The sequence below is a fragment of the Typopeltis vanoorti genome, chromosome 14 (genome assembly GCF_054136105.1).
Source record: "Typopeltis vanoorti isolate ZY-2024b chromosome 14, IOZ_Tvanoo_1.0, whole genome shotgun sequence".
NCBI lineage: Eukaryota > Metazoa > Arthropoda > Arachnida > Uropygi > Thelyphonidae > Typopeltis > Typopeltis vanoorti.
Window position 1 is genome coordinate 33382354 of NC_143562.1, and position 15458 is coordinate 33397811.

Below are 15458 nucleotides of genomic sequence, written 5' to 3' on the forward strand. Positions count from 1 at the left end.
TGTTCTGTAGTTGGCATCGAAATATTATTTCGATCCATAGTACATAAATGTGTGTTGCTGTTAGTATTTTGTGTTCTACATTGTAGTGTGCATCAAGCAAACTCTACAAACTACAAAGAGTTTGTAGAGTTTGTCAATTATTGTTCTGAATTTATTTTGTAGATTGTTTTTGTGGCTATTCCTTTTCATATCTGCATCGAAATTAACTCCAAAAAATCGTATTGTGTCGACCTAAGTGATGGTGGTGGTTTGATTGATCTGTGTATTTTTATGTTGGAGATTATTGTTAATAGTAGTAATAATAATGATGGTTATTATTATCCCCCCCCCCTCATAATCCTCTCTCCTCAACCTAATGATTGGTGGGATAGCAATGTTACATTACTAGGGAATAATTATAAAACTACATGGTTTCGAATTGTCTTACTTGCCCGATAATTGTTTCCTGTCTCTAAGTATGTATGTTCATGGGACTGGTTTGCTGTTTCCCAGAGAAAAAACCCTACCACCTCTGTATGAGGCCTGCTTACTCACTTCAGCCGAAGAGGACTGGTAATAATTATTCGTGGCATGGACGGGAATCCAAGACTTTCAACTAAAGCACTTCGTTTATACTAACTAAAATACCGAGACTCCATTATTATTAATATTCGTAGTATGGTAGTAGTATGCGACTTCCGCACGCACGCACGCACGCACGCACACACACGCACGCACACACACACACACACACACACACACACACACACACACACACACACACACACACACACACACACACACACACACACACACACACACACACACACACACACACACACACACACACACACACACACACACACACACACACACACCAGTTATATGGATGAAGTTTACTCAGATGTCGTATTTGAAAATTTTACAAAAATTTGTCGAACCGTTCTATTTTTCAGTTCAACTATATTCGGGATTAAAAGGGGACAATCTATCGAAATTATATACACTATCTGATCAAAAGTCTCCGGACACCTACTCGAACCTAAGTAGTGTCATATTGATACAGAGAATATTCATCACCGAATTGATCTTCTACTGTACACAGTATGCAACGGTCAAAATGACCTTGTATCCTTTGGCATTTAGATCTCCACGTAGCGTTACGAGAGGGTCAAGTCCATTCCATGAAAAACACCCCCACACTGTAACGCCACCACCTTCAAACTTCACTGTTGGTAATTACATACGCTTACAGGAATCGTTTTCCAGTCATTCCCTAGACCCAGACCCTCCCATCGAACTGCCACATGGAAAGGACTGCCATCATTCATCGCTCCAAATCACACGTATCCAGTTGTCCGCTGTACAGTGGCGACGTTGTTTACACCACTGCAGGCGGCGCTTAGCATTCACAGGAAAAATATTTGGTTTATGTGCAGATGCTCGAACATGGAACCCCGCCATTCTTCTTACCTCTCGACGCACATTCATGGTGCGTCGAGAGGTAAGAAGAATGGGGGGTTCCATGAGCTAGACAATTTGTAGCATTGCGGAACTTCCGGGTGATTGTTTCACTTCATGTCTGGCGATTACCACGAAACACATTCTTCAAAGCTCGATGGTCCCTATCTGTCATTAAACGCGGCCTACCCGACCGTGATTTTGTTGCGATTGTTCCTTCATGTTTCCATTTCATAATCACGTAACTTACTGTTGTCTTGGACAACTTGAGGATTGAAATGTCCCTGACAGATTTCTTACTGATGCGGCAACCAATAACTAGTCCATGCTCGAAGCCACTGACTCCCTTGACCTACTCATGCTGCTCGAACTTCTTATCACTGAACAACACACAGCTCCGCGCTTCTTTTTTTATACCGGTAACTGAGGTCGTAGTGACATCTAGACTTCCGTTTACGAATTACAGAGGGGTGTACGGATACATTTGATCAGATAGTGTATTACAATAATTTTCTGACTTAGTGGAATTCGAAGAAGTTGTCTATAAAAGACGTCTGAGCGGTTCAGACAACGGTTATTCGTTTTAGTTCCAACTGGACCAACATTTTCGTAAAGACGTTTCGAAATGATATTAGTAATTCAATTCTGGCTGAATTAAATTGAATGAAAATTTATAGTTAAGATCTATATTAAAAATTGTCAGTTTCAGTTCCGATTTGACCATGAACAAAATGAAGCAGTATGCCTATTGCTCCACTGTGTACTTAGAGAAATATTGTCTTAAAATACAACCAAATAAACATTACGTTTCACTGGCTACTTACATATCTCGTTTGCATATATATTACATTTAATATTAGTTCGCAAAAAAATTACTTTTCATTGAAGTATCACAGAAATGATTGAAAAATTATCGATTTTTTTTTATCAATTGCATTTGCGACGAATTGTCATGCGGTGAACTGCCGTTTGACGAATTGTTTATTCAGTAGATTGCCTTTTCGATGAATTGCCATTCGTTATATTGTTCGATCTTTTCCAATCCTTCTCTGTCTTTCCTAAAAATACCAAACCCTTCAATTTCTATTCCTGTAAGTACATCATCTGCTGTTAGCCAAGTCTGACAAATGCCTATAAATTTCGGCAAGGCTGCTTTAACTAATGCCAAAAAACTCCTCCCTGTTGTTCATGATACTTCTGGTAATATTAATAATATATAGATAGTGGAGCATATCTTTAGGCCCCTACCCACCTTTACTTTCTGAATTGACTATTCAGGAAGTAAAGGTGGTTGGGGACCTATTGAATAATTTTGCTTCAAAAACTTCCGCACTTGGTCATCCTCACGCTCACTTGCTTTATTGGTGTCTTCACACAAACTCCATTGCTTCCTTCCTAATTGCTTAAGGTTTCCTAAATTTGCGCATCGGTATGCTCGGTGAACAAACTTCTCTCTCTAGACATCTACCATCAAAACCATTTAGATGCAATCCAAAACTCTTTCATCACGAATGTTACGTTTAGCCAGATTAGCCATTCCATATTCTAGACTCACTGTTATATTCTTTCCTGCTTTTGCATTAAAGTCCCCGATGATGAAAAGTACATCTCTTCTTGGGAAGCCATCCAACAGTCTGTACGTTTTCATAGAATTCCTCACTCTATTCATCAGGCCTAATCTGTGTTGCGTGCATAAACAACGGCGATTGATGAGTCTTCGGTCTAATACAAGGCATCCTGTCATTATCTGGATTACATACATCAGCTGTTCAAACAAAATGTATGCAGACTTCTTTCTTCTATTCCTCTTGCCCACACACGGCATTAGAAGGTATTGTGGCCTTCCTACACACACACACACACACACACACACACACACACACACACACACACACACACACACACACACACACACACACACACACACACACACACACACACACACACACACACACACACACACACACACACACACATGTGTGTGTATGTATTTTAAATGATAGATTTAATAACTTAAAAAAACGAGATAACTTATAAGATTTTAATGATAATAATAAAACTAGTTTCGGCTAATAACAGCCTTCCTCAGGTATTCATAAAGGAAAAGAATAGTAATAAACATTGAAGTATCTAAAAAAAAAAACAACTGAAAATTACAGGTAAAAATTGCCACACATAATTGATTCATAAAAAACGTATTTTTTCAATTTGTTCTAACAGGCGTGCCATTGTTTATTGCAAGTGTACGTGCAGGCTCATGTGAACGCCAATATTGGATAACTGCAGCATGGCTATCTGGGATGTTATAACTCAAATTGTTGTTTAAGTGGACAGGGTTCAGCAGGATTTCCCTTGATTCTACAATTTTTCTCTCAAACTCATCATCACATCGAAAAATATTTTCTGATCTATCCCAGCAAAAGGAGTGGCTTTATTGATCATCATTAGGATTATTTGAAAAAAGAACATGACTGGATAACGCAGTTGCATGAGATCTTTTGTAAGAGATGTCTCTCTTATGCTCTTCTATACTTTGTTCAATAGATTTGTTATTTTGTCCAAAATAAGGGATATTGCAATCGCACCATAATTTATATACACCTGGATATTTTAGTTGTGATGAGTAGGTTTTGGATGGCTGATTAGAGAACGGATTTTAGGAAGTGTGGTGAAGAACGTCCTGTTATAAGCCGAAACTAGTTGTATTATTCTCATTAAAATCTTTATAAGTTATCTCGTTTTTTAAGTCATACATACACACACATATGTATATATATATGTGTGTGTGTGTGTGTGTGTGTGTGTGTGTGTGTGTGTGTGTGTGTGTGTGTGTGTGTGTGTGTGTGTGTGTGTGTGTGTGTGTATACACACACACAATATATATATATACACAATATACAGTATATATAAAAGAGATCAGTTCTTGGCTGAACTTTCCTCAGTACTATAAATACTGTATGATGTTTGAGTAACCCCCTGATTAAATAACTAGTTTACCATCTTGACTTTTGAAATGATATTCTCCATTCCATCTGGTCTCAGTAATTCCCAGGATGTCAGTTTTATTCCACTCCATCTCTTCATAGACAATATCAAGAAAGCCCATCTGTGACTACATATATTCCAAGTGCTGATATAAAGTTAAACTTTGAGATTAAACCCATATTTTCTATATTCTTCATTGACAGTAACAGTTATCTGTGTTGGAGACTGTTATACTTCTCGAAAAGGCCAATCTTTCTAAGACCTGAACTCTTCTTCTTCTTCTCTTCTGTCTAAGACGGGTTGAGTCTTCTCTTGAGCAGGCTCTTCCAGTCTTCTCTATTCCTTGCTGTTCGAAAAAGTTTTTTATATGTTCTGCATCCCGAGATGTTCTTTATTAATTTCAGCCAGGTAATTCTTGCTCTTCCGGGTCTTCTTTTTTTCAGTTGGAAAAGTATTGATTAGGACGTTAGGAAGTCTGTCTGCGTCCATGCGTACAGTGTGTCCAAACCATCTGTTGTTGTGTTCTAATTTTTTCTATTACTGTCTTTTTATACAATATTTCTTGTCTGACTGTGATGTTTGTTTCTTTTCTATCCAACTTGTTCTATTTATTTTTCTTAAGCATTTCATTTCAAATGCCAGCAGTTTTTTCTCCTCTCTTTTTTTAACTATCCACGCTTCTGCTCCATAGATGACTGTTGGTATAATTATTGCTTCATATAATTTGATTTTGGCTTGCTTAGATATCTTGTTTGTTTTCCAGATTTTCTGTAATTTTCTCATGGTGGTCCATCCTATCGCTATGCTGTGTTTGATTATTTTGAGTTCATCTATTGTTTCTGTTAGTTTTGATCCAAGGTATACGAAGTTGTCTACTTGTTCTATTTGTTCTCCGTTTAGGGTGGCTGCGATGGTAGTTCTATTCCTCCCTTTTTTCATCACTTTTGTCTTTTGTATATTTATTGTCATGTCATATGTTTTACAGGTTTCGTTTAGCTTGTTAATCAACTTTTGTAGTTCATTTTGGGTTCTTGCAAGAAGGACGAGATCATCTGCATGTTTGATATTATTTATGTTTAAACCATTGACATTGATTCCAGGCTCATTTTCTATTGCCTTCTTTACAACTTCTTTTAGAAATATGTTGTATAGGCATGGGGATGATGGGCATACTTGCATTACTCCTTTTTGGATCTCTGTGGGTTCTGTTGTGAGTGTGTCCTTTTTAATTATTGCATTTGTCGTAGAGTAATTTATCAGAAACTGTATTATATATTTGTCTATTGCTTTTTCTAGTATAATTTTAAGAAGGATTTCTCTGTTGATGTTATCTAAAGCTTGTTTAAAGTCCATAAAACAACAATATAATTCTTTATGGTCTTCCCTGCTGAGTTCTGCTAGTTGGTGCAATGTGCAAATTTGGTCTATTGTTGAATAGTTTCCTCGGAAACCAGCTTGTTCTATGCCTATCATTTCTTCATAGGTGTTTTTTAATCTATTTTATATAATTCTTATAAATATTTTATAGGGGTGAGGGAGTAAATTGATTGGTCTGTAATTTCTGCAGTCTCTTTTGTCTCCTTTCTTGTATATTGATATGATCTTTCCAGTTCTCCAGTCATCTGGGATCTCTCCTGTTTGTAGTATTTTATTGAATAGGATTGTTAGATATTCTATTGATATGTTGCCTCCATATTACCACAGTTCAGTAGGGATAGTATCAATGCCTGGTGCTTTATTGTTTTTCATCTGTTTTATTGCGTATCTAACTTCTTCTTGTAAAACTTTTGGGTGATTATTTTCTTCTATTGTTGGCAGTGTAGTTTTGTTTCCTTGGTGGAAGATAGTCTTAAAATGGTTTGACCAGATTTTTCTTATATGTTCAATATTCCCGGTTTCAGTCATCTTATTGTTTATCATTGTTACTGCTTTTGCTGAGAATTCCTTTGTAATTTCTCTTACAGTATCATGGAAGACTTTTAGGTTGTTTTGTTGGTATGCTTCTTGGCATTTCTTAGCTTTTTCTTCTAACCATTTTTCTTTGGCTTTTTTGCATAGGTTATCAACTTTATTTTTAGTACTTTGTATTTTTCTCTATTCTCTTCATTGTTTTGTTGGTTCACAAGTATCTTGGCCTCTCTTTTCTCTTTTATTGTAGCTATGATTTCTTGGGTTATCCACTGTTTTTTTATTTTGGGTTTGGAACCTAGAGTGTCTTTTGCAATTGATAACACTGTTTCTTTTCCTTCTTCCCAGTATTTTCCGCTGTTCTGGAAGATGGAGGGTTTTAATTTCAAGCACATCTGTTCTAAAAATCGACTTCTGCTTGAGCTATGTTCTAGTTTTGATAGGTTGATGTTTTCTTCTTTTCTGATATTATTTTTCCTGTTGAATTTTATCTTCACTTTGGCAGTTAATATTTCGTGGTCAGTGTGAAAATCAAAACTTCTTAATTTTCGTACATTATTTACTGCTCTTTTCCATTGTTTGTTTATGATGATATAGTCTATGCAGTTCTTTATATTACCATTTGGGGATGTCCATGTATATTTATTATTAGGGCGTTGATAGAACAATGTGTTTGTAATCATTAGCTCGTTTGCTTTACAGAAGTCGAGAAATTGTTCTCCTCTGTCGTTAAGCCCTCTGTATCCCAATTTCCCCACATCTTTCTTTTTTGTCTGCTGTGAACTGTCCTATTTTAGCATTAAAATCTCCCATCACTATCATTAGCTCTCTATTTTTGGGATTATCTATTTCCTGTTGTAGTTCTTCATAGAAATTTTCTATTTCTTCCTCTGAATGGTTACTGTCTGGTGCATATATTGGATTATTTTAATTGTTTGACCTTTTTCTTTTGCTTGAAGTTTGGCTATTATTACTCTAGGAGACACTGGGTTTATTTCAATTACTGAGTGTGTAAGTTTCTTTTCAATTAATAATGCAACTCCTTCCCTGTGTATGTTATCTTTTCTTCCTGAGAAGTACAGTCTTCCTTCTGGTAAATCCATGAATTCATCTCTGCACCAATGTGTCTGTGATAAACCTAAAATACTCCATTTCAGTCTTTTTAAATTTTCCTGGACTACTTGCAATTTTCCAGGTTGGTATAGGGATCTTATGTTGAGGGTGGCTACATGTTTCGCATTCTTGGCTGACCGCATTGCTGATTTCTCACATATTCTATGTAGTCTTCGAGTAGGCGCGTCGGTTGTCCCGTACGCAGTAGCACTATCTCGGTTTGTAGACTTTCTCCTGCTCATGAAAGTTACTGGCATAATAATGTAGCCAGCTTGCCATGCCTCTGACCTGAACTCGGCTCTCATTATTCTGCCGACAACCGATGCAGCATGAGATTCATTATAACTCGCAACAATATTAGTTAGTGGAGTGAAACCACTGCAAGAAAAAGTGGTTAGGGTAGCAGAGGACGTTTCTACATATCTGGGTTATTTTTATCCTAATTCTTTCCAATTTGACTTTAGCCTACTAGGAGAAGAAGAAGAGAAGAAAATATCTCGGAGAGAAGAAAGACTCCAACTCCATAAGAAGAAAAGGCACAGTATAATAGGAATGGCACACTCCTAGCCATCGAATACACTAATAGCATTGTGGAAGAGCAAGATGAACAGAAAAAGGTAGGGACCAGTCTACAGATAATATAAAAAATACATATTACATGATGTAAGGCATTGTCCATCATTAGATACTTAGTGTTTAAAACTCCTGTACTCATTAACGTGAGCCCTTTTTAGAATTCAACTATACAATATTGTACATAAAATACAATAATTAATCCAGAATTACAATGTAATACATGATCTGATTATCAGTTACGAGAATTATTAATTTGTATGTCTACTTCAAGAATATACCCTTTCACCAGAATGTGTCGTTTTATTCAAAACATGCAGTTCTCTGTAATCAGCCCTTCATTTAAAAATTATCTACGTCATTATATTTTCGGATGCTGTTGATATAAATATTATTTCTCTTTCTTGTGGAATAATATTTTACATCTATTCCAAGTTTTAAATTTTCTACAGCGTCACCTCTACAATCACCTTACATGCAGTAGTCCATACGATTAAAATGGCGGAGGGGAAGTAAAATATAAGATTTCGGTAAAGAAATGGTAATATGTTATGCTGATATATTTTTGGAATCAATTGATAATTTTTCTAGCATATTTTGAAAATTATTTCAATGAAAAACAAAAAGACGGGTCATCTTTCAAAAGAAGATTATTTACTAATCACATGCTACAAGATACATCAGAACAGCTTTACAGATATATTATAACGAACAACTATGTTTGCAAACTATAAAAATGCATACATACATAAATGATAACCAGAAAGTGGAAGAAGACTTTACTGAGAAGGATATTAAATTATACTTAACAATAAAATACTTATAAACATGAATCAAACGAGAAATACAGAAAAAACTATATCAATAACTACCACCTACTTGTAGTTATTACAAAAAGAGTAATAAATTGCAAATCATAACATGAATTATATCAACCATTAATCAACTCTTACAATGCTAAACGAGATTTAACAATCACAGCAACAAACTGGGCGCTGAAATTCTTCATTGTTCGAAAAGGAGATGTTTGCCTAATATTTAACTATTTCACAAATTTTTAAAATATGAAGCTTTAATTTTTATTTAGGAAACTGTTCTAGAAAAATTACCCAATTTAGAACAGAATGGCATGCATTTCAGAATGCTTCACGTTATGATCTAGAAAGATTATACCCACAGTTAAAATATAATAAGCAAGAACATTTATTGGAATAGGAATACTTTTATAAAAAACGCTAATGACGTAAAATTTGCGAAGGCATTGTATTTTGTGAGACTCTGAAGTGATTAAATTAATTTGAATTCGAAACAAACTGTTGAATTTGAATCGGAGAGAAGGTTTCTGAATGTAAAATAAGAAAAATGTTCTTTAAATTGGTTGATGACACATCAATAAGTTCAGGTCTGAAAGAAAAATGATTTATCGCATACGAAAGGCAGGCACTTGAGAATGAATTACACAATCATAATAAACATAGAACGTGTTCCTTCTAGTGACCGTGGATGGACTTATGTGGATCTCCTGATTTAGATTTCTTTAACATATGCAAGCAAATGGCTTCTCCAAATTATAACATGACACTCAGTTGTAAATTTTCTTTCTTCAAGTTCTACAATGATAATCATCAAAATGAGTTCTTTAATATCTTGAAGGCTTTTATTAATAACATCACTTTATTTTATAGGGCTTCTTATGTGTACTACGATTTCTCCTGAGCATGAACAAAGAAATGTGTTTTCCTGTTATAAAGCTGTGAAAGTATTGCAAAAATATTCAGATGAGTGAACAGTTTGTCTGAAGTTTAAACTACTGTTTTCAGTTTACCTAGCTGGGAAAATTTTTTCAATCCAAGTTTCTAATGATATTCAACTCTTAAAGACCATCCCAAGTAATTTGATCTCTAAATCGTTATGAAATTTTCATTAAAAATCATTTCAGAACAAATGAAAAAAAAATAGTCTTTTCTCCCTGTTTGATATAATCAAGTTATGTAAGCTGCCTGCTCATGAAAAAGTGCGTCACATATTTTACTGGAAAACGATTTTTACTGTGTTAACTAATAAATCACTATCTAAGCCACTAATTGGGAATATTGTTTGACAAATGTTTCAAAACAATCTAATTTTCAGAGTGGAAACTAATAAGTCACACGACATTTGTCCTGTTTCAAAGACATCTTGCCACAAATTTCAAAATATAAATATTTTTTATTAATAATGAAATAATAAATGTCTCAAAAACGCTTACAGAATGAAATCATTTCTAGTTGGAAGCCATTTAAGAAAAAATGAAAAAAATTGTCTTTTTCACTAGGTCTTTGAACTAATGAATGGTTTCTTAAGTGTGAACTAATAAATGTCACTTCATGTTACTCACCGAAAATGACTTACTACATCTCTCAGAGCATAATACCTTTTCTTGGGTATGAATTCAGAAATGTATTTTCAACTTAGTTGACAGAAAAAATGTCTTTCCACAACTATCAGAAGAGAATGGGTTTTCTTGAGTATGAATTAATGTCTCTTCAGGTTACTTGAGTCTGAACTGACTTTTCCCAATCCTTACAAGAAAATAATTCTTCTAAGGAAACTTGACTGAGAAATGCTATTCCGCCATTATCAAAAGGGAATAGTTTTTCTTTGTATGAACTAACGAATGCTTATTCACGTTGCTTGAGTCTAAAAATGCATTTCCACAATCCTTACAAGAGAAAGATTTTTATTGATTATGAACAAGCAAATGGGTTTTCAAATGACTAGAGCGTGAAAATGCCTTTCCACAACTATCACAAGCGAATGGTTTTTCTTTAGTGTGAACTAATAAATGTCTCTTCAGGATACTTGACTGTGAAAATGCCTTTCCACAACTATCACAAGCGAATGGTTTTTCTTTAGTGTGAACTAATAAATGTCTCTTCAGGATACTTGACTGTGAAAATGCCTTTCCACAAATCTCACAAGAGAATGGTTTTTCTTGATCATGAATTAGAAGATGGGTTTTCAAATAACTTGACTGAGAAAATGCCTTTCCACAAGTCCCACAAGGGAATGGTTTTTCTTTAGTGTGAACTAATAAATGTTTCTTCAGGATACTTGACCTTGAAAATGCCTTTCCACAAGTCCCACAAGAGAATGGTTTTTCTTGAGTATGAACTAGCAGATGGGTTTTCAAATAACTTGACTGAGAAAATGCCTTTCCGCAAGTTTCACAAGAGAATGGTTTTTCTTGTTTATGAACTATCAGATGGATTTTCAAAGTACTTGACTGTGAATATGCCTTTCAACAACTTTCACAAGCGAATGGTTTTTCTTTAGTGTGAACTAATAAATGTCTCTTCAGCATACTTGACCATGAAAATGCCTTTCCACAAATCTCACAAGAGAATGGTTTTTCTTGGGTATGAACTAGCAGATGGGTTTTCAAATAACTTGACTGAGAAAATGCCTTTCCACAAGTCCCACAAGAGAATGGTTTTTCTTTAGTGTGAACTAATAAATGTCTCTTCAGGATACTTGACCTTGAAAATGCCTTTCCACAAATCTCACAAGAGAATGGTTTTTCTTGGGTATGAACTAGCAGATGGGTTTTCAAATAACTTGACTGAGAAAATGCCTTTCCGCAAGTTTCACAAGTGAATGGTTTTTCTTGAGTATGAATTAGCAAATGGGTTTTCAAATTACTTGACTGAGAAAATGCCTTTCCACAAGTCCCACAAGAGAATGGTTTTTCTTTAGTGTGAACTAATAAATGTCTCTTCAGCATACTTGACCCTGAAAATGCCTTTCCACAAATCGCACAAGAGAATGGTTTTTCTTGATCATGAATTAGCAGATGGGTTTTCAAATAACTTGACTGAGAAAATGCCTTTCCGCAAGTCCCACAAGAGAATGGTTTTTGTTTAGTGTGAACTAATAAATGTCTCTTCAGGATACTTGACCTTGAAAATGCCTTTCCACAAATCTTACAAGAGAATGGTTTTTCTTGCGTATGAACTAGCAGATGGGTTTTCAAATAACTTGACCTTGAAAATGCCTTTCCACAAGTCCCACAAGAGAATGGTTTTTCTTTAGTGTGAACTAATAAATGTCTCTTCAGGATACTTGACCTTGAAAATGCCTTTCCACAAGTCCCACAAGAGAATGGTTTTTCTTGAGTATGAACTAGCAGATGGGTTTTCAAATAACTTGACTGAGAAAATGCCTTTCCGCAAGTTTCACAAGTGAATGGTTTTTCTTGAGTATGAATTAGCAAATGGGTTTTCAAATTACTTGACTGTGAAAATGTCTTTCCACAACTATCACAAGCAAATTGTTTTTCTTTAGTGTGAACTAATAAATGTCTCTTCAGCATACTTGACCCTGAAAATGCCTTTCCACAAATCGCACAAGAGAATGGTTTTTCTTGATCATGAATTAGCAGATGGGTTTTCAAATAACTTGACTGAGAAAATGCCTTTCCACAAGTCCCACAAGAGAATGGTTTTTCTTTAGTGTGAACTAATAAATGTCTCTTCAGGATACTTGACCTTGAAAATGCCTTTCCACAAATCTTACAAGAGAATGGTTTTTCTTGCGTATGAACTAGCAGATGGGTTTTCAAATAACTTGACTGAGAAAATGCCTTTCCACAAGTCCCACAAGCGAATGGTTTTTCTTTAGTGTGAACTAGTAAATGTCTCTTCAGGTTACTTGAGTTGAAAAATGCCTTTCCACAACTCTTACAAGAGAATGGTTTTTGTTGCAAATGAATTAATAAGTGTCTTTTCAATTTTCTTGATATAGAGAAGGTTTTGCCACACGTTGCACAAGAGAAAGACTTTTTACTGTGAACCAATAAATGGTTTTTAAGATTAACGGTTTGTGTAAATGTCATACCACAAGTTTCACAAGAGAATGATTGTGAATCAGTGTGAACGAATAAATGTCTTTTCAAGCTACTTGATTTCAGATACGTGTTTCCACAAATATTACAAGACATCGTTTTTGCTGCTGAGCATGACCTATCGTAGGTTTTCAGCATTTGCGATTTCAACATATCTCAATGTAAAATTGAAAATAGAAAGGTGTTTTTTTGTGGTTGATAAAAGTACTTTAGGTGATGTTATCTTGACCATGCAGGATACATTTGTTTCCTGCAATTCGTGGCATTAATTATTATTACAATATGATTTGCACTGGATAATTTTACAGAATTAATTTGATTAAGTTATTTTGGGTAGTTCTTTAATGAATTGAGAGAATAATTAGGAGACCGCGTTTTTCCATATCACGTTTTTCACAATAAGAGAATTGCTTGCGAAATAATTTATAGACTGGTGTTGGCAGAAAGGGATCACCTACAGCTTTTCTTCTTTGCTGGTATCATAGAATTTTCAAATTATTTTTTCCTACAAAAAATTACAATGAACATTTATAACAGAGACATAATTACTTATTCCAAAAATGGGCATTGGAATATTATTTCTTTTACACAAAGTTGAAGCACAAAGTTCTGAATATTATAATTAAATAATGTCCAATCTATTAATTATATAACTGTCTGAACTTATTTCAAACCCAACTACAGTAATCAGGTTGGGTGATTAAACATCTGCATAATAAATTTGTTTTAATTCATTAGACTTTAAGCAAACGAATCTCTGGATATTAATGACAGCGAACTGTAATTAAGTAAATTTTCACACCTTCCTCACTTTAGTAATAAATATAAATTTATAATTTAGTACGAAAAGCTATAAATATTAAAAACCTTATATTTATTTATAAAACGTTTTCTTTATAAAAATGTAAAACACAGGACTATACAAAATTTTATCAATGAATATATTTTTACGAGATTCCTTTCTCAGTTGACATTCTTTTAATGCTGAATTCTTGGATATTGTTATCTGCAACCCCCATAATTAAACGTTTTACAATTTTTGACATGTGACAGGTCAACTCTACAATCTCTATCTAGTCTGAGGTAAAAACGGCTCTCTGACACATGCAATCAAAATTATCAAACCAGTCCTTTCCAAATGATGCTCTATTAGGTAATTTTTATTACAAGGTGACACCTGTTGAGTCCAGGACATAACGCGGTATGGAATTTTACTCCACGCACTCTCTCCATACTAATTTAACCTCCACGTAACCATACCACATTTCAACAACTGTACCATCTGCTGCCATTAAAATTATTGGCATTAGGTTCGAATCTCTCTGCATGTGGGATTAGAAATATAGAAAAAAGAATGCTAATTCTGTATTAGATCGAAAAATCACCTTCACTTCAGAAAACCCACTGAAAGATTTCTCTCGTTACAAAGAAAATCGACGACAAGTGTTTTCAACGAAAGAACGCAATATTATGTGGTTCTTCCAATTATCCTACACGATCGATATCAGTTTCATAAATTCTATTTTCTTTTCACCTCCCCCAACATATTCTTTCGTATTTCTCGTATATATTACCATTAAAGTCTTAATTTATAATTGAACCATAGTGCTAATTTGTGCTAAAATGCCAAAGTATCCTACTATCCCTACTTCTTCTCACCCGATGCCGGCACTTGAGTATATATATATATATATATATATATATATATATATATATATATATATATATATATATATATATATATATCTTTTGCCACATTCACGTTTATCTCACATACGAAAGCCTCAATAGCACCACACCCACCATATACTGTTATCATGTTGAGTGTCTAATTTTGGAAGATGTCACCTCTTCTATTTGCATTTTCTGTCTGAAAATGCAATCCTATCATATCCTAATCATAATTGCATATCCAATCGAAAAGGCAATATTGTTTACACCATACCCCTTACTACAACTTCCTTTTCCTTTAAAGAAGTCGTACTAACTACTATAATTTCTCAAAGAGAAAGTTTATTTGCACTGAATAAAATCGTGATGATTACATATGATGAATATAACAATAAAAGTGACAATAGCAGATAGTAAAAATTAATACTACATATATCATAAAAATAATACAATTACACACACTTTAGTGTTAATATAGAAATTTACAAGTTAAAGAAGAGACTTACGAGTGAAGAAAAAAAAATGGAAACAGACTAGACTAGAAGGAAGTGTGAAATATGTGTAACCAAGAGCCGTAGTCATACTAGTTACTAGAAAAATACAAATATAGGCAGTCTCTGCAGAATTAAACGTTTTTATTTATAAGGTCACACGGAAAAAACAGCATATACTAAAAATATAACATTTCGAGTGGTATATTATAATATACATTTAAAATAAAAGTCAACTTGATTGAGTGCCGTTAGATAGACTATCAATCATTTCCTAGAAGTATGTTGTGATATTTTATACAATTTCGTGTTTGATGAAATAAATATTGAAGTAAAGAATTTAGCCAAGAATAGTATGAGCATTTTAATATTTTCCGTTAACTCCGAATTTCAAC

General features: G+C 34.3%; 1 protein-coding gene across 1 annotated transcript in view; it reads right to left on the reverse strand.

Moving 5' to 3' along the window:
• The window catches only part of LOC150099352 (uncharacterized), a 34409-nt gene extending 21412 nt beyond the window's left edge, over window positions 1-12997 (reverse strand). The window contains exon 1 of the mRNA XM_090404323.1: window positions 11398-12997. Within this exon, the coding sequence (XP_090260449.1) occupies window positions 11398-12997 (1600 nt within the window). The remainder of the gene's footprint in view (window positions 1-11397) is intronic.
• Between the last annotated feature and the right edge of the window lie 2461 nt (window positions 12998-15458).